This window comes from Daphnia carinata, chromosome 3 (assembly GCF_022539665.2).
Source record: "Daphnia carinata strain CSIRO-1 chromosome 3, CSIRO_AGI_Dcar_HiC_V3, whole genome shotgun sequence".
NCBI lineage: Eukaryota > Metazoa > Arthropoda > Branchiopoda > Diplostraca > Daphniidae > Daphnia > Daphnia carinata.
In genome coordinates, this window is record NC_081333.1 from 2,745,531 (window position 1) to 2,762,979 (window position 17,449).

At 40.3% G+C, this 17,449-nt stretch overlaps 4 protein-coding genes across 7 annotated transcripts; 3 read left to right on the plus strand and 1 right to left on the minus strand.

Annotated features, from left to right (window-relative positions):
* The first annotated feature begins 1,042 nt into the window (after positions 1-1,042).
* On the plus strand, positions 1,043-3,532 carry LOC130693438 (carboxypeptidase A2-like). The gene is made up of 16 exons (XM_059494373.1): positions 1,043-1,146; positions 1,216-1,353; positions 1,446-1,494; positions 1,588-1,704; positions 1,762-1,837; positions 1,907-1,993; positions 2,085-2,125; positions 2,196-2,304; positions 2,367-2,398; positions 2,467-2,558; positions 2,639-2,688; positions 2,787-2,905; positions 2,977-3,004; positions 3,083-3,139; positions 3,217-3,309; positions 3,371-3,532. The coding sequence occupies exons 1-16, from the start codon at positions 1,076-1,078 to the stop codon at positions 3,466-3,468; spliced, it is 1,257 nt and encodes a 418-aa protein (XP_059350356.1). The 5' UTR covers positions 1,043-1,075; the 3' UTR covers positions 3,469-3,532.
* Positions 3,533-4,473: 941 nt separating this feature from the next.
* LOC130693437 (carboxypeptidase A2-like) lies at positions 4,474-6,987 on the plus strand. The gene is made up of 16 exons (XM_057516583.2): positions 4,474-4,627; positions 4,721-4,858; positions 4,959-5,007; positions 5,081-5,197; positions 5,265-5,340; positions 5,416-5,502; positions 5,575-5,615; positions 5,698-5,808; positions 5,873-5,902; positions 5,975-6,066; positions 6,132-6,181; positions 6,248-6,366; positions 6,436-6,463; positions 6,557-6,613; positions 6,679-6,771; positions 6,834-6,987. The coding sequence occupies exons 1-16, from the start codon at positions 4,557-4,559 to the stop codon at positions 6,929-6,931; spliced, it is 1,257 nt and encodes a 418-aa protein (XP_057372566.1). The 5' UTR covers positions 4,474-4,556; the 3' UTR covers positions 6,932-6,987.
* A 679-nt stretch (positions 6,988-7,666) lies between these two features.
* Positions 7,667-12,487, plus strand: LOC130693430 (ran-binding protein 3-like). 4 transcript variants are annotated; one of them, XM_057516571.2, is made up of 9 exons: positions 7,667-7,730; positions 8,016-8,108; positions 10,572-10,826; positions 10,891-11,432; positions 11,492-11,569; positions 11,624-11,819; positions 11,888-12,012; positions 12,081-12,173; positions 12,237-12,487. In XM_057516571.2, exons 1-9 carry the CDS (start codon positions 7,715-7,717, stop codon positions 12,471-12,473), a joined length of 1,635 nt encoding a protein of 544 aa, XP_057372554.1. In that variant the 5' UTR covers positions 7,667-7,714; the 3' UTR covers positions 12,474-12,487. The 4 variants fall into 4 exon arrangements, with proteins under 4 accessions (XP_057372554.1, XP_057372553.1, XP_059350355.1 ...); XM_057516570.2 differs by lacking the exon at positions 7,667-7,730 and adding an exon at positions 7,766-7,914; XM_057516572.2 differs by lacking the exons at positions 7,667-7,730; positions 8,016-8,108 and adding exons at positions 9,927-10,097; positions 10,170-10,383.
* Positions 12,488-12,971: 484 nt separating this feature from the next.
* On the minus strand, positions 12,972-14,085 carry LOC130693456 (protein jagunal-like). Its single transcript, XM_057516609.2, has 4 exons — positions 13,792-14,085; positions 13,567-13,708; positions 13,290-13,505; positions 12,972-13,221 (listed from the first exon to the last, which is right to left on the minus strand). The coding sequence occupies exons 1-4, from the start codon at positions 13,878-13,880 to the stop codon at positions 13,084-13,086; spliced, it is 585 nt and encodes a 194-aa protein (XP_057372592.1). The 5' UTR covers positions 13,881-14,085; the 3' UTR covers positions 12,972-13,083.
* Between the last annotated feature and the right edge of the window lie 3,364 nt (positions 14,086-17,449).

The following is a 17,449-nucleotide window of genomic DNA, read 5'->3' on the forward strand; positions in this document are numbered from 1 at the left end:
TGGTTTCATCACCGTCTCAAAGCTGTTTTCGAACGATGTTGATTTTATTCATTTCTGAATTGAATCTCGTCTATCCTGGTGGTCGAAACGAGGGGGGACTTTGTCTTCGTCATTAGCATGTTGCTCACAGTCCGGAAAAAAAAAGTAGGTAAGAATGACGTACGAACTTGAAAACGAGTTAGATTAATCGATCGCTTTATTTATTCACTCTGATTGCGAATTTAGAAAGGTGAAAATCTTAATTTAAAACTTGCATCTTTAGAACTGCGACAGAACTTTGGATTGGACATTTGCAGATGAATTTAAACCATGTAGTCCATGTCATTGTTTGTTTAGCAAAATGGTCACGTAAATAGGTTGATGCAACAAGCGATGAATATCATTCTAGAACTAAAATAAGTCATCTGCTGTCCATTATCGCCTTTTTAAATAACCGTTTTCAAAAGATTTGATCTTCTTTTATCGAATTATTTATCTTTCATTCCGACAGCAATGTTTAGACGCTGTCAATCTCTTTATGGGTTTTACCTTTGCTCCTGCGATCTAACATTCCTTAAGGTTAGGTAACCCTTACCATGTGATTTAACATCACATGTCCTCCGGGTTAAAGACATTTTCACTTAGAAAAAAATGCAGACGTTTTAGATGAAAGAAACATCAATTAGAAAGCACTTGAAAGTTAGGGACGTTTCACCGTCACGTGTTTACCTAAATAGAGGGTAGGGTAAGAAAAGACAAAACGCCCCCTTTTCTTTCGTAATTCCAAGATCACGAATTTTCGCAGTCTTACTAAAGCTTTTAGGCTGTACGAGTTGGCATAATGGTTGCCAATCAAGTTAAATATTATTTGATCATAACTGTCAATCTGAAGTGAAATTGTTTACCATCTCTCTGGACGAGACTGTGCCCTAGTCAATCAATCACATTTGAGTATTTGTTATCTATCGGTCTGGCTAAACATGCAGCAAACAATTCATTATCAACGAATGGGGTAAGTTATAAAAGGCACGTGCAATTCGTTTCGCTCTTCGATCGAGTCGTTTCAATTTTACAGTAGGATCACTCCGCTTAGAATATGAAGATTATACTGATCGCTTTCGCCCTTGTGGCCACCCTGGCCAATGCTTCCAAAGTCGACTACACTGGGTAAGATGCATTCAACATTTGATTTTGCTGTCGCGTCCAGTTGAAGTGAATTTCTTTTTATTCCCGAAGACACAAGGTGATCCGTGTCGTCCCGCAGACTGAAGAACAACTGCGCTTTTTGTTGGAGTTACAAGAACAGACTTACGATTTCTGGAGCTCTCCGTCCAGTCTGGGAAAACCGGTTGATATCCGCGTCAGCCCTCAAAGGTATATCATAAACTTGAAATGTCTTTGGGCTAAAACCATAAAATTTGTTGTTTTCTCTTTTTTTTTTTTTTTTTTTTCCTCTATACTTTCAGATACCAATACCTGATAAGCACTTTGAACAAAGTTGCCCTCAATCACACTGTAGTGTCATATTTTTTTTTATTTTTTTTTATTTTTTTTAATGAATTCAGTTTCAGTTGATCATTCTGGAACGCATTTTTCTTTTGGGCACAGATTCGATTCTTTGATATTGGCAAACTGATTGAAGAAGAGGAACGCAATATTGTTCTTCGTCGTGCTCTGCATTCTGGCCGGGCATTCGACTTTGAAAATTATCATCAATATTCAGAGGTTAGTATTTACTTGAAAATGATGAAGTGCAAATTTTAATGTAATTCCAATTTTAAGATCGAGGCTTTCGTAAATGAACTGGCAGCAACTAACCCTTTGGTTTCGTCTTCGATTATCGGCACTACTTACGAAGGTACAACGTCCAATTGAGTTGGGAAAACAAACACGATTTGTTTTGAAATAAATGTTCATTTAAAATAAGGTCGTGGTATCGTCATGGCTACACTCAGCACTGGTAGCAGCGCTACCAAGCCCGTCATGTATTTTGAATGCGCCATGCACGCTCGCGGTATGAATGATAGATTAATGCAAACTTCAGTTTCAAGTTTACTTTAACCAGTTAAAACAAAAATAATATTTATAAATAAAATAAAATACAGAATGGGTTACACCCGCCACTTGCCTCTGGATGATGAATGAGGTCATTAGCACACAAACGTTTATTCATTATTTGTTTCAAGGACCTAGACTTTTTAAAAATAAAATTTCAGATCGCCACTAAATACGGTACCGATGCCGAAATCACTGCTCTGCTGGACTACGCTGATTGGCTCATCACCCCCGTCTCAAATCCAGATGGTTATGAATACACCTGGACCACTGTAAAACGGTTCCTTTCATTCGTTTCTAATTTTATTTTTAAATCATTTGGAACGCTTCACAGGATCGCTTGTGGCGCAAAAACCGCACACCGGTAAAATGAATTTTGTTTCGTAATTTTGTTCATCAATTTCTTATATTTCCTTTAATTACTAAACTAAGAATGAGGGACTTTGTTACGGAACGGACCCTAACCGCAATTTCGACGCTGGATTCGGAGGACCCGGAGCGTCGGGCAACGCCTGCTCGGACACGTGAGTTTTCAATTACATTTCGTTTCCACCCACTCGATTTATGTTGATTTAACGAGATAATCGTATTCCATAATTCATAGATACCACGGCCCGTCCGCCTTCTCGACTGAAGAGGCCTCCGCCTTCCGCGGTATACACCTCCACATAAAATATTCCGCATTTAAATGAGTAACGATTTTAAACAAACAAAAAAAAAAAATTTGAATTGCTCTTGTGTCCCAAAAACAGATGTTTTGGCCGCTAATAGCGGACGTACCGTTGCCGCCATTACAATCCATTCGTTCAGCCAATTGTGGATGTCTCCCTATGGCTACCAGAACGCCCTGCCTACCGATTACGCCGAAATGGTCCGTTATCCAATCGTTTTCACCCACGCTATAATCACAATAACCGATCGTTCTTTTCCCATCGTTTACAGTTCCGCGTGATGGAAATCTCCGTCAACGGTAAGCGCTCACCTTAACACATCAGCTGTTTATATATATGTTAATTGCTATCGTCTTTGCTATCCTCTTTGCAAATAGCTCTGACGGCTACCTACGGTACCCAGTTCAAATACGGAAATATTGCCGATACAATCTGTAAGTTTGTTCTTTACTAGTATTAATAATGTACAATTTACTCTACTCAAGTTATTTGTTTAATGTGTTTGTCGAAGATCTCGCATCCGGCAGCTCTACGGATTACGCCTACATGGCTGAAGGTGTTTTGTACGCGTACGCTCTTGAGCTCCGCGACACTGGTGTTTATGGTAATTATATATTATGGTCCTTCATAATTGAAATTTGGGTAATCGAATTTTACTTGAATAGGTTTTGAGTTGCCTCCCGATCAGATTTTGGTCACAGCCATTGAGACTTTTAACGGACTCAAAGCGATGGCTAAGGAAATTGCCGCTAAATTGCAATAGGTGTGTCGTAACAACGACAGTTGGCTTTTAATTATGCAAGCAATACACGTGTTTTAGACTTCGACAGTTTGGTAAGATCTAAATGTTTATTACGTCAATCATTAAAATGCTATTTGCTTTAAAAACAATTAGGAAGGCTGATTCAATTGATATCCGTATTCTAAGTAAATGGTTTAAAACTTATTCCTGACATTATTTGTCTGTAAATTCTTGGGTTTCTTTTTTATTTACAAGAGACACAGGTTTATTTATCTTGAGCTAATTTTCCTAATTTCCTGCTTACACTGCTCCGTTTTTCTCGTAGAAATTTCCAGGAAAAGTCATGCTAAAGTTATTATTTAAATACCGAGAATTTCGATTAGGCCATTTCACACAGACGTTTTATGCAACGGTAAACCGATAAATTCACGGAAAAAAAAAAGAAAATTCCGCCAGATAAATTGTCACGAAAAAATTCTATGTCAACTTGTCTTGATGTGGTTTTCCGATGTGGACCTACGAGTCACGTATCAGACCATCCGAGACTGACAAAATGTCCTTTAAACACCGTTGCCTAGACTAATCGAAAGGTGGCTAGACAAGCCTACGAGCAACTGGAATAGTTCATAATTGGGTGCGCTGATTTTAACGCACGGCAAGACAAAAAGGCAAATGAATTCAGAGAAAACGTTAATTTCCAGGACACGAAATAAACTTCTTAGCCGCAACAAAAAAGCAGGTTAGTCTCCTTTGTACAAACAAGTACGTAACAAGCTTATACGCTATGGCTGATAAAATTGAACGCTATAGCGATTACGGCTGTTAAGTACCAAATGAACGATGAGACGGAACTAAAATATTTGTCTCAATTGTTTATCGAACAAAAAAAAAAACATGTTGAATGCTTATCTTGTGGTTTTACCTTCGTTCAAGTCAGTCATGTCAATATTATATCAGTCTTTTGATTTTTTTTGGACTCTGCATGTCGTAATAAAATACTTTTTTTTTTAAATCGGGGCAGGGTATAAAAGAACGTGCGATTCGCCTTAGTGTCCTAGTGTCTTTTGCACTTATCATCTCCGTACCGGAACGTTTATCGTTTTAAAATCATGAAGGTATTGCTTCTCGCTGTCGCTGTTTTGGCAACTTTGGCCAATGCTGCTAAAGTTGACTACACAGGGTATTTAAAACGAGCTTATTATTCGTCTTGTTTGTTCTGCTTTGTTTTTGATCAATTTTATTAAATTTATCCTTTCTAATTTTGTCAATTAAGACACAAGGTGATCCGTGTCGTCCCGCAAACCGAAGAGCAACTTCGCTTTCTGTTGAAGTTGCAAGAACAAGCGTACGATTTCTGGAGCTCACCGACCGGTTTGGGTTCACCAGTTGATATTCGTGTCAGCCCACAACGGTAAGACGGACATTTTTACACGACGTTATCAGTAAAATATAAATGTATAATATAAAATATGTAGCAAACAATTGAAAAATTTCCTTTATTTAATTTGTAGCTACCAATATCTCGCAAACACTTTGAACAAAGTTGGACTCACTCACAAGGTACAACGGTCAAATAAGATTACGTTATTCTAAACGATGTGTTTATATTTATTTATTATTTTTCGTTTTACAGATTCGATTTTTCGACATCGGAAAATTGATCGAAGAGGAGGAACGTAACATCATTCTTCGTCGCGCTTTGCATTCTGGCCGTGTATTTGACTTTGAAAACTATCACACCTACACAGAGGTAAACTGGCGCTAGATCGATCGATGAAACTTTAGCATTTCGCTTACGATTGATAAATCATTTTAAGATCGAAGCCTTTGTGAATGAATTGGCTGCAACAAATACGTTGGTCTCATCCTCGGTTATTGGCACCACCTACGAAGGTATTACGTCAAACTCTATCAACAAGGAAGAAGTCACCTAAAAATTAAATTCTTTATGTATTTAAATTCGTAAAGGTCGTGGAATCATTATGGCTACGATCAGCACTGGAAGTAGCGCCACTAAGCCAGTCATGTACTTCGAATGCGCCATGCACGCCCGAGGTATATAACATAAATTAATTTGCTTGATGGCATCTAGGTCACTAACTATTTTACGAATTTTTCACATTATAGAATGGGTTGCTCCCGCTACTTGCCTCTACGTTATGAACGAGGTTAAAAAGCAATGTTTCAATCACATTTGTTTTTAAGTTTCTTCTAGATCCTTAATATTCAAGTTATAATTACTGATTTCAGATGGCCACCAAATACGGTTCTGATGCTGAGATTACCGCAATGTTGGACTATGCCGACTGGCTTATCACACCTGTCTCAAACCCCGATGGTTATGACTACACCTGGACCACGGTATTCGATCTTAAAAATTTATACACGACCTTGATTTCATATGACTTAAATGTACTTGAAATAGGATCGTCTGTGGCGTAAAAACCGCGTACCGGTAAGCAAACGTAAATTGTTTTCCTCGTTAAATAAATGTAAATAATTTTTTACAAATTATTGATACCAATAGAACGGAGGACTCTGCTACGGAACTGACCCTAACCGCAACTTCGATGCTGGATTCGGAGGACCCGGAGCGTCCAGCAATGCCTGCTCAGACACGTGAGGCGAACTCCCTGCTATCCATGAAGTTTTCGATTAATAATAATTGTATTTTCCCTTTACAGTTACCACGGGCCATTCGCTTTCTCGACCCAAGAGGCCTCTGCCATGCGCGGTTAGTATTACTCACACATTCTGCTTCTATCTGAATGCTCCTTTAACTCACGTTCTTGTGTGACAGACGTCATCCTCGCTAACAACGGACGTGTCGTTGCTTCCGTTTCCATCCACTCTTACAGCCAGTTGTGGATGTCTCCCTACGGCTACCAGAGCACCCTGCCCGCCGATTACGCCGAAATGGTACTCAACTCGTTTAGCATCTAAGACAACCAATTCCAATGAATTCCTTTTTTATTTTTCCGCGAACAGTACCGCGTGATGACCATCTCCGTGAACGGTAAGTTGAGATCCAGTTTTGTCTTACCTTTTTTTTTTTTTTATATTTTCAAGTAAAATCAGTTAATTGAACTTGTTTGTTTTTTTCCAATAGCACTTACCGCCACTTACGGTACTCAATTCCAGTACGGCAACATCGCTGATACCATTTGTAAGTTAGGTCGGATATTTGACGTGAAAATATTTTTAATGCTATTTCATCATTTATGATTCTAGATCCGGCGTCCGGCGGTTCCGTTGACTGGACCTACGACGCTGCGAACGTCTTGTACTCGTACGCCCTTGAATTGCGTGACACTGGCCTCTACGGTAATCAATAACGCGTCAGTTAAAGTATTTCTCATTACGGCTTTCTTTGTTGGTGTTTTTAGGTTTTGAGCTGCCACCTAGGTTGATTCTGCCCACCGCAACTGAGACCTTCAACGGACTGAAAGCCATGGCGCAAGAGATCGCTGCCAAATTGCCTTAGACATAACAAGATTGTAATTGACTTTGGCGTCCAATATACACGTTTTATCCTGAAAACATATTCTTGTAGCAATCTATTTTCTCAAGTCATGACGGCGAGTGACTGGCAGTTCATTACATTGATTGACAGCTCATTTCAGACAAAGTCCATTCAACTTGACTTCCAGTCTACATACGTTTTGGCAGAGAAATGCAATATAGTCTCGATTTCCCACAATACCATTAACAGATCGACCAGATTAAATTACAGTCAGGAAATTTTCCACGTTTATTAATACAGGAACAGATTTCCTATGTTGCTCTGCATACCTATCCATTGTCAAGACTGTTTTCATCAAGAATCATGGCCGCGTGGGACTGCTCTGACAAAAGAGTGCTTTCGACGAATATACGACCGAGATTCGTAGTTGTACACCCGCTGTCATAGTTGTTGGCTAGTTTAGTCAACAAGATATACGTTGTTTGTCATGAAGCTGAGTATCCGAGGAAATAAAATCAAAATATGGAACATTATATGTCATTCTAATAAAAAAAACTGACAGTTAGCAATAGCCTTCCATTATATTCAAAATTAGGCCATTCAACAATTATCAGTATATTTCAGCCACGATAGGGCTGAGGATAATATGTCTGTTCATATTGTGACATGCTAAGCAATTCATTTCTACCAAGTGCCAATGGTTCTTGTTTGTTATTAATAAATAAAAAAAAACGAAGCGAAAAAGAAATCAGCTAGGTCGTAAATACGACGACATGTCAACTACGCAGATTGAAATACGGAAACATGGCGACGAACGAAGGTAAACGCACTCAAAATTGAAAACCTCATGTTTTTTTTTTACAGACACCTAGTCGTTGAAACATTGTGCTGTTAGTACATCCAAAGCGACGCAAAGTTTTTCATTTGGTTGGAATGCCCTTCAATTAAGAGTTTATTAGACATGAGTAAAGACAATCAATCGGAAGACGTTACGACGCTGTTGTGTGAGAACGATGCATAGCATTTTAGCATGCTTCTCGCATATTGTTTTGGTTTTTTAAATCCGCATTAATTTTAATTTTGTCATCGTTTTGTTTGTTCTTAGGTAGTGATGTCAGACCTGAAGTGGAGACAAACTCCAGTCCATCAGAACACTACAGCGATCCAGCAAACGGTTCACCTTCAACATGCAATTCAGGTAAAATCATTTTTCGTAGATTTTAGATGCAGATTGGTAGATCATTCTGTTACCAGAAAATGGTGCATCAGAGATGATATTTCATCTTACACCTCAACCTTACGGAGTGCTGGTGTGTTTCTTAGTATACAGTAACACAACATGGCTGCTCCCAAACTTATGAACAGCTATGTATGTTAACAATGGCTGAACATAGTTTGGTGATTTAGCTTTTCTTCTTGCAAAGGTGTCCCATTGTTTTTCTTTTAAATATGTGTATAACCTAACATTTAACATATTAATCGTCACTCCTGTTACAAGGTCGTCTTAGATCTGGCAAAGCATGTGTCAGCCACAGAAAATGTGTTACTACTACTTTTAAAGACCTGGGGTTACCATTTCGAAGGTGGTTATAGAAAAGCTACAGAAATGTTAAATCAGTCAACTTATTAATTGTGAGAAAGATCACAATCTCTTATTAGGTGCCCCAATGCAAGATTAGCATTCTACTTTTACATGTTCGTTGCATTTTGCGAAGTTGACGTGGCCAGTTAAATCCTCCTTGCGTTTCACCTCCGCAAATAGTACTTCAAAACGTCTCTTGTGCTTGTGCAAATTCAACTGCGCTTTCAACCTTTAGCCCAGGTGCGCGTACCTCCCTTTTGCGAGACCGAACTGGGTCCGACTAGTCTGGACCCCGTAGTATGGACAGTCGTTTGGTGTTGACCGTGACGCGCAGTCGCTAACCCACAGCGTTTCTTAAGTTCCTGCCGATACCGACATTTGGTAGTCGGAAACGTCAGAGAGTTTTCACAGTTGTTGTCGTTGTTGACACAGCTAACAAGGCGTACGAATACTTTTGGTGATTGGACCACTGCTGTTGCGATTAATGTTTGTGAGTCAGGTCTTAGCGCAATCTCGATGCAGATTTTTTCCCTTTTGTGTTAAGTGAATATTTAATCAGGGATTGACCAATCGTGTTCTTTTTCCCCGGTTGTTGTCGTCACTGCAGTGCATGCTTTTGCAACCTTGAATCAGCTCTTAGTCTGAACGCGTGCTGTAGGGTATTTGAGTAAGCAAACCGATGGGCGGAGATGAAGGCCAAGGTTGGCGGGAGGAAAGAGCTCGTAAGTTTGCAAACCCTGAACAGCTTTGAACCGGTTAGCTCCGGTTCTGCGAATCGTCTATACTTCTGACCTACTTCAGTCTTGGCAATATCACCACCTTCTCTTTTGTTGAAATCTCCTATTTTGCAACGTAAGTGACGGTAGTGTGGGCGGGGAAAAGGCCGCACTCCTTCTTTTACCGAGAAGCCCAATTTGCTGTAACAGCCTGAAATCTCAAGCCGTTCTGTGTATCGATATGCAACTGTCATTTTTGTTGCCATTTCGCAATGGGAATTTGCATTTTTCCCCATAAATTTTCTAATTGCCAAGGGGAATATTGAATTCCGCCCGGAATGGCTGAGAAATCCAACGTGGTTTCCAGGTGGAAAGAACGTGAAACGATTAAATTACGTTCTCAGCTCAAACCGGATACAACTGATAGCGAAGCTTTTATGATGTAATTTCCAACTTTCATTCATGTGGTCGCGCTCGCGTTACCTCATTCGAAGTGCAGATAGTTTTCTGAGCTTGCGGAAAATTGCGTTTAAATATTTTTTTAATTTTTCAAATTTAAGTTTGATCTATGCAATCGTAGTGGATAGGCAGGAAAAGGACAAGGTTGGTCTATCGGTTTCGGAAAGGAAATGAAATGAAAATAACAAAAGATTGAATAACAGAAAAGTGATTCAGGAGGTAAACCAAGAGCCACCCGTTGCCTCTTTATTGCTAGATGTCCGGCTGCGAGGAATGTACTCCGGTCCCCAGGAAAACTCTGCTCGATTTACCTCCTCCGTCCGTCTCCGTCGCCGCTGGATCAAACCCCCTCTTATCGCCCTTGAACGACTAGAAGCGGCTGGAATTGGTTTTGGCGGTTTAACGTCGTAGAACGCGACCTTAGTCCAAAGTAATTTCACTGGGTCTGGTGGCGAGAGCCTCGTGTTGTTGGAAATAGCCTGACTGCTACGTTTTCACGCAGTTCGGGACAGACCTTGTTCGGGTTCGGTTCGGTCTGCTCCATTCTTACGCCACTTTTCGTTTGAACGTTGCGTGACCCACTCGGCACGCGGATTTTTGTTGCCTACGTGCGTGCGTTTATCAGATCGGCAAGCTGTTTGGTCACTGTCATTCGGCAGGTATCAGCTTTGGCTGGCCGCCCGCAATGAAGTACTCGTCCAAGTATCGTCGATTAAGTACGAATTCTAATTATTTATAACCTATAATGAACGATTTAGGTTCTCTCCCTGTCTTGATCCCTTTGTTTGCTGCGTTTAACAGTGTCAGTTCTATTTTTAATACTTTCATTGCGCTTTCATATCTTTCTTTTTTCCGGGCTTTTAAATTAATTAAATTAAAATTCATATGTTGATTTCTTTTATAGGTGGATCGGTATTTTCAAGTCCGAAGGTTTTGACGGGAGCCGGAAACAACCCGTTTGCTGTCCGGAGCTCACCGGGACGAGTGAGCAACGACAGTAACAGCGGTGACATACCTAACCATTCACCCGCGTCCATCATAGCACCTAGTAAATTCGGTGCTTCAGTCTCGTCTCCTTGCAATTTCTCCAATTCGGCTCAGGCTGCGACTGGATTGTGCGTACCATCTCCAACTAGCCATCCCTTCAAAGAGTCTCATGGTATTACGTGTGTTAACCTAGGTTTATAAACACACCGTGAATAAGCGACAACATTTCTTTATAGATGGAGCAGATTTTAACGGCACGTCGTCAAAACCATTGCTTCGTCCTTCTCTCATTGGCTCGGGCTCTTCGTTTGCATCCACTGGAACGTCGCAAAACCATAGTATCCTAAAACCGGCTACACTGGGAAATCCATTTTCGCGAGCAGTTGAATTGGCTGACGAAGATTCCTCTATCCCACCAGTACAACATCCGGTGCCACAGCGGAACTTGGGGACCGATACAGCTGAATCAAAACCAACAGTTTTGGTACCTTCACGATTAAACAGTGTCAGCGCTGAAGGTTCGTCACCCACGGCGCCAGCAGCCGCAAGCGAAGGCAGTGATGAAGGATCTGAATTGGGTGGAACTTCGGTGGCTCCGGATATAGCACCTACAGAATCCGTTGTTCCTTCGGCCATTCCGCGCCCATCGCTTACATCTACCAGTCTATTCTCTACTACAGTGACCAGTGCCACTTCTGTTGCCACTAACCCAGCCCCACCTACTCCTACCGCTTGCGCCAACTTCGTGTTCGGACAAAAGCTTCACGAAAGAGTAGCGGTATGCATTTCGGTCGCCTTTTATGCCATCATAAACTTTATTTCTATTTTGTTTTACAGAACCCGAATCACACTTCAACAGAACCAACATCCAATGGCGCAGAACCCACTACTAATCTGTTTACGGTTATTCCTAAGGTAAGCAGCTAGCAATCATCGGGTCAAGTTAGGTACTGATTATTTCCATTTCAGGAGAAAAGTGAATTTGAAGCAGCTTCCACTAATGGAGTGGCGACCAGCAAAACCCTTTCGGATTCAGCTCGGGAGTTGGAAGAAGCAAGAGCAGCCAAACGCAAGTACGATGAAGTAACAGTCGTTACCGGTGAGGAGGACGAACAAAACGCCCTGCAGGTCTATGGCAAGCTCTTCACTTTCGACAAAGTTCAAGGTAAATGGTATCTTCCTTTTATAGCCTTTGTGGGCAGTAAATGACCTCGGTCAACTGTTTGGTCGCAGGTACCTGGATAGAGCGTGGCCGCGGTACGTTGAGGCTGAACGATAAACAACTCGATAATCACGCACTGCAGTCGAGACTTGTAATGAGGACACAGGGTTGTCTCCGCGTCATTCTCAACACCAAAGTAGGTTTTTCCATTACCATTTATAGATTTTTTAAATTGATGTTATGGATTGTTTGTTTTAATTATAGATATGGGCAGAAATGACGATCGATAAAACGAGCAGCAAAAGTATTCGAATGACAGCTGTGGATGGTGATCAGATCCGTGTTTTTCTTCTCATGGTAATCGTCTTTGTGGATGCAGCGGAGATACTATGATTCAAGAGTTCTCTTTCTTTCACACAGGCTAGTCTCAAAGACACGGAAACGCTCTTTAACGCGTTAGAATGGCGTTTGGCTACTTTGCGAGCTCACCAATCACGAGCAGCCGCAGCGGCCAGCTCAATACCTGATGCGGATTCGTCACCAGCGTTCTCTGCCGTCCCCCACAACGAAGACGGCACTAGCAGTCCCAAGCGGCGAGCCCTCCCTGTTGAACCGGACGAGCCTGGCGACGAAACGAAAAAGAAGCGTTCCGAATGACATAACAACAAAAGGGATACAACGTTGACTCAGCAGCGCACGTAAACCTCTGCAATCCTTGTTTTTGCCGAGTCGACTACAGTATATAAAAACAAACCGTACCCACAAATTTCTTACTCCTTTGATCGACGAAGCTTGTGTGTTGTTTGCAAAATGAGCCGTCTTCGAAGGTAACATGAAGATGTTGTTTTTGGTTGACACCTTCCCGTGTCTCCTTCCTTTTTTTTTTCTTTTTTTTTCAAGTACTTGTATATTGTATATTACAATACGTGTACTTGATACGAGATATTGTCGCGTAAAGACCTCCTCGCACTTAAACTCACGTTCGTCTCTCTTTTTTTTTTTCCTCTTGCATCTTTTTGCCTGTAGTTTGCATCATCGTCACTGGTTAAACAATGTTGAGTACCTAAGTTACGCATTACAATATTAATCTAGCTCAACCTTGGGTCGTTGACTAAAACTAGTTGGCAATAAATATGGTAAATGTCATCGACTATGTGGGGAGGACTGGTAGGATTTATTGCAAACACAGGTTTGCCTCATCAGGCATTGGGATCAATCCAGCAGGGCGAGCACGATTATACAAGTATAGAAAGCTGTGAATTTGATTTCAGTTGATTTTTTTGGTGCTGGCACCTCCACGAGCTCTCCATGCTGATATCAAAGTGTGTGCAAAGTACAGAGAGAAACAGTGAATTTGAAGTGCCACCAATGAGAAAGCGTACCACAACAGCGCGTACGGATAGCCCTAAAGGATGCAAACGAATGATTTCTACTAGGCAATCTATTTAGTAATGTGCTGTAATATCCAAATACCTGCCATAACATGAGGCCATCTGAGGAGCGTGTGCTTACATATTGCCAGAAGTCGCCCAGGTAATATCCCAGGGAAAAGAAGATTGGAAGAAGTGCAAAAACTACATCGCCCATGACAAAAACGGACATGGATCGAATTATGTTGCGTCGCAAAGAAGATAGGCCATAAAAGACAAATGGCAGACTGCAGCACCATGCATACTCCCAGACTAAAGGCTGTGATAAAAGAAAGCACTATGGTTGGCAAAACGATCAAGGCTGGACAAGAAGCAATTACCTTTGGGATTTCAAGTTCTTCTAGCTCCAAAATAAAGATGTCAAGTCGATCAAAAATGTCAGCAGACAGTTTAGCGAGCATCAGGAAAAATAAGAGTATGTGGAAGAAAAGACAAGCTTTCAATCGGGATTTGCTCTGAGCACTGAAATCCAGTACAAAGACATTAAAAAAATACCGCATTAGCTAACATTTGATTGCTACGTTGATCGGAAGAATATTGTATACCTTATTCTATATTGGTTGGCTACTCTTTCACGGTGACCATAGTCCGAACCATCAGTACCGGAAGCGACTGGACCTCCTCTCGTTGCCATCGTTGTCAAAAGAAGTCACTATTAAACTTAGGCAGATGTGCATTAACGTTCTCACTCTCTTCTCTTGAACACCGAACCACTTGAAAAGCCAGATTCTTTTTCGATACACAAATAGGGCTAACAAGAAATTCCGGCTTGTCCAGAAATAGAGCCGGAATCGATGACGAGACAGGAACAGCAGAACAAACTTTGATGCAGTGTGTATGCAGTACTACAGGGTTGTTTTTGACTCAAAAATCAATGATAACTTTATAAAATATTTGTCGGATACGAAACGTAAGAACATTATTTCTTAACATAAAAATTGAGGAATCATTCTAAATAAAATAAAATAATAATAATTCAAATTCTCTCCAGATCTGACATAACACAGAAAAAACTTTAAGCCCGACTTTTCTCGGTCGGGCTTAAAAAATTTTTCTGCAAAACTGACACTCATCGAAATTGGTTGAATATCACAGGATATACTCAAAATTGGATGCTCATTCCAGGAAAATTGCTACTTTTTTCACTAAGTTAATCGTTTTTGAAATACATCGAATATTTGACGCAATGCTAGCGCGCCAGTACGCTACAGCGTTAGTGCGACGCAGTAGAAAGATTCGGTGAGCGTATTTAGAGAACTAACTAGAAATTTGACCGGTAGATGACGATAGCAGTGGCTTAAAAATAAGCCCGACAAATAAATAAGCCCGACTTTTCCAGAAACATTCTACTTTTATGGCAATTCGTTTTACCCAAAAAAAAAAAATTTAGGCCTTTTTTTTCTTTTTTACAGCTATGGCCATCTAGCGGCCAGATTCTTCTTTAATTTTCTTATTCATTCCTTCAGACATGGATTGGATATGGTTACTTGAACACTGGATTTGCAAATGCAGTACAGCTGACTTATGTTTCACATGGTCAGTTGGAGATTTCCCAGGCAAAATTTCTAGTAACTCAGCATTTGGTACCATCTTTACTATAATTTTATACAGTCCTGCATGTCTCATTAATTAAGATTTAAATCCTTTTATAGATTGTCACATCAGTGAGCAAGGTTCAGTTTAGGGATTGAGAGCCCTCAGCGACTATAACACCTAGCCCATATTCAAATTGTAGCACTTGATTGCTGCCACTGGTTCTTCAAAATGCCTATCTTGTTTTGAATGCTTGACAGCCAAATGGTACTCCGACGTCACATAAATATCAATTGTTTACTTTATTTACATTTATTAAAAATTTTTGAAGGAATGATTTAAACAAATGCCAAAGGTGAGACATGCTGGAAAAGCTTGATATGAATGTGTAGACGTAGTTTTGGAATTTAGAGGTGCAGCGGGCTGTTGGGTAAAACTTCATTTAAATTTTGTTTCAATTCAATATGTTTTAGTTACTATTTGCGTGATCACACAAAGGATTCACCATCCAGGCAATGTGGATATTCTGCCATGTACATGATAAACCAAGGATTCTTCGTCAACATGGATATTCTGCCATGTACATGATAAACCAAGGATTCTTCGTCAACATGCAAGATGTTACTCCCTGGTAATGCTTTTCTGCTGAGTTTGTTTAGTTTTCTAATTTTAATCGTCAATGTTGTATTAGTAAACTACTGTTGGCAGAAAAGCTGATACATTAGGAAAACGGTTATGGCAAGTGCGATGAATAAATCACCATAGGTCAGTTGTCTTGCCTTCACAATTGCAATGAAGATGAATCATGGAGTCAAATACAGTAAAAGGTGGTACTATTTAAAATTTTTTAATTGTTTTAATTGGTGTATTGCTAAGTGCTGATACATGTGTAGAACATGCTGGAATTCATGTCATCCTGGAGAGGACTAAAAAAACGAGCTTTATCCACGAAGCAGCTCATTCATCATGTCCCAAACGATTGTCTGCGTCAGCCAGCAATCTTTCAATGGTTAACAAGCATTTAATAGTTTTGAAAATCGCGGTTGGCACTCCCTAAGGCGACATCCCTTAATCCTCACCTGTCAATAGATTTGAGTGCAACCATTTCTATTCTGAACTGTCGCCTACGAAATTCTTTTTCCATAAAATCAGGTGATATGATGTTATAATGGAAATTATTGTCAAGACTGCAGAGACCAGGTACATTGTTTACCTTAAAGTTTAGTGATCAAAACAACCAACTTTTGTAACCTATCTGTTTTTTATGGTGCATGGAACGTCCAACCGGAAAGCCCATGGAAGATCTCTGTGTCCAACACGAAGGGTTCTTCCAAACTTTCGTATTCAAGTTTTGGCTATGGTGATCATTTGCAACTGCATAGCCTTTTAGAAGCTCCTGCCAGGAATCTACAGGAATATGGCAGATGATGAATTTATGTACCATGTAAGCGATATCAATAAGAACGTCTTATGCTTATCTATGTTTTATTTTCTTAATTTAGATTAATAGCAATAGTGAACCTGCGAAGGTTTCTGGTTGGGATGTGATGACGAAAAAGATATAATAATTTGAAGTACGGAATTGAATTTCCCTCCATCAGTCGCCTGTGTATTCCCGCGTATTACGGTATTAATCATTTAAAAATTGAAGTGCATATCTGGGCTCCCTTCTTTTCTGTAGCCCCGTTTCCCCTTGACTCATAATAAGCCCGTAGGGGGTCATGCCCCTACTGTACGGTATATATAAAAATAACATATACCGAGGTTTGGAGGGCTCTGGCCGGAAAGGGGACGTGGAGGTCCGCTTAGTCCGATGATGTGTTCACGGAGGGCGACGTGGCTACCCACAAATCCGAACTAAAGGTTAATCGCTCCTGTAAAAATGTTCCATATCTTCGGCTCTTCTTCCGGCTTCTCTTAGCCAATCACCGGGTAATCTCCCCGGTGGGTCAACAAGGCAGTGTCTCCCCCTGCCTGGGTTGACGGCAACTTTTGAAAGGGCTATTGTGCCTTTTTAAAGTTGCAAAAATAATTGTAGTGTGCAGAGAATTGTCAATAAATTTTTTTTTATAAAATGTTTTTTGCAAAATTTGTTATTTTCATTGTCTGTGTTCACACATTACATTTATCAATTTTTTTTTTATTTAGCTTGCTCAATTCACCTTTATTGTTTATGCCACCTTTGATGGTAAACATTGTTGGTATATCGTTTATCTGTAAGCATCCAATTATTATCCAGGGATAGAACCCTGAATGTTCGGCATACCGCGCCGATGCTCTACCAATGAGCCATGAATCGTATGATGTCAGGTTGGCTTTTTTCTAGTCACTTGCGGACTTGCATTTACACTTTGAATAAAACTGACATGCAATACTGCAATATTCTTTTCTACATTTAGATATAGATCTTTATACATCTACTAAGGCTTGAACCCAGGGTAACAGTTATCGCAGCTGAATGCTCTACCACAAAGCTATGGACCTTATGAAAGCAATAGAAAGATAAACATATAGTTGTGAAAGACTGCATAAACATCCTAGACGATAACATACGATATGCGATAATAAAAATTTTAAATATATCTCGTGGCTCAATGTTAGAGCATCGGCGTCGCACGCTGAATGTCTGGGGATCGGTTCCCATACCAGTAAAACAATATACAAATACAA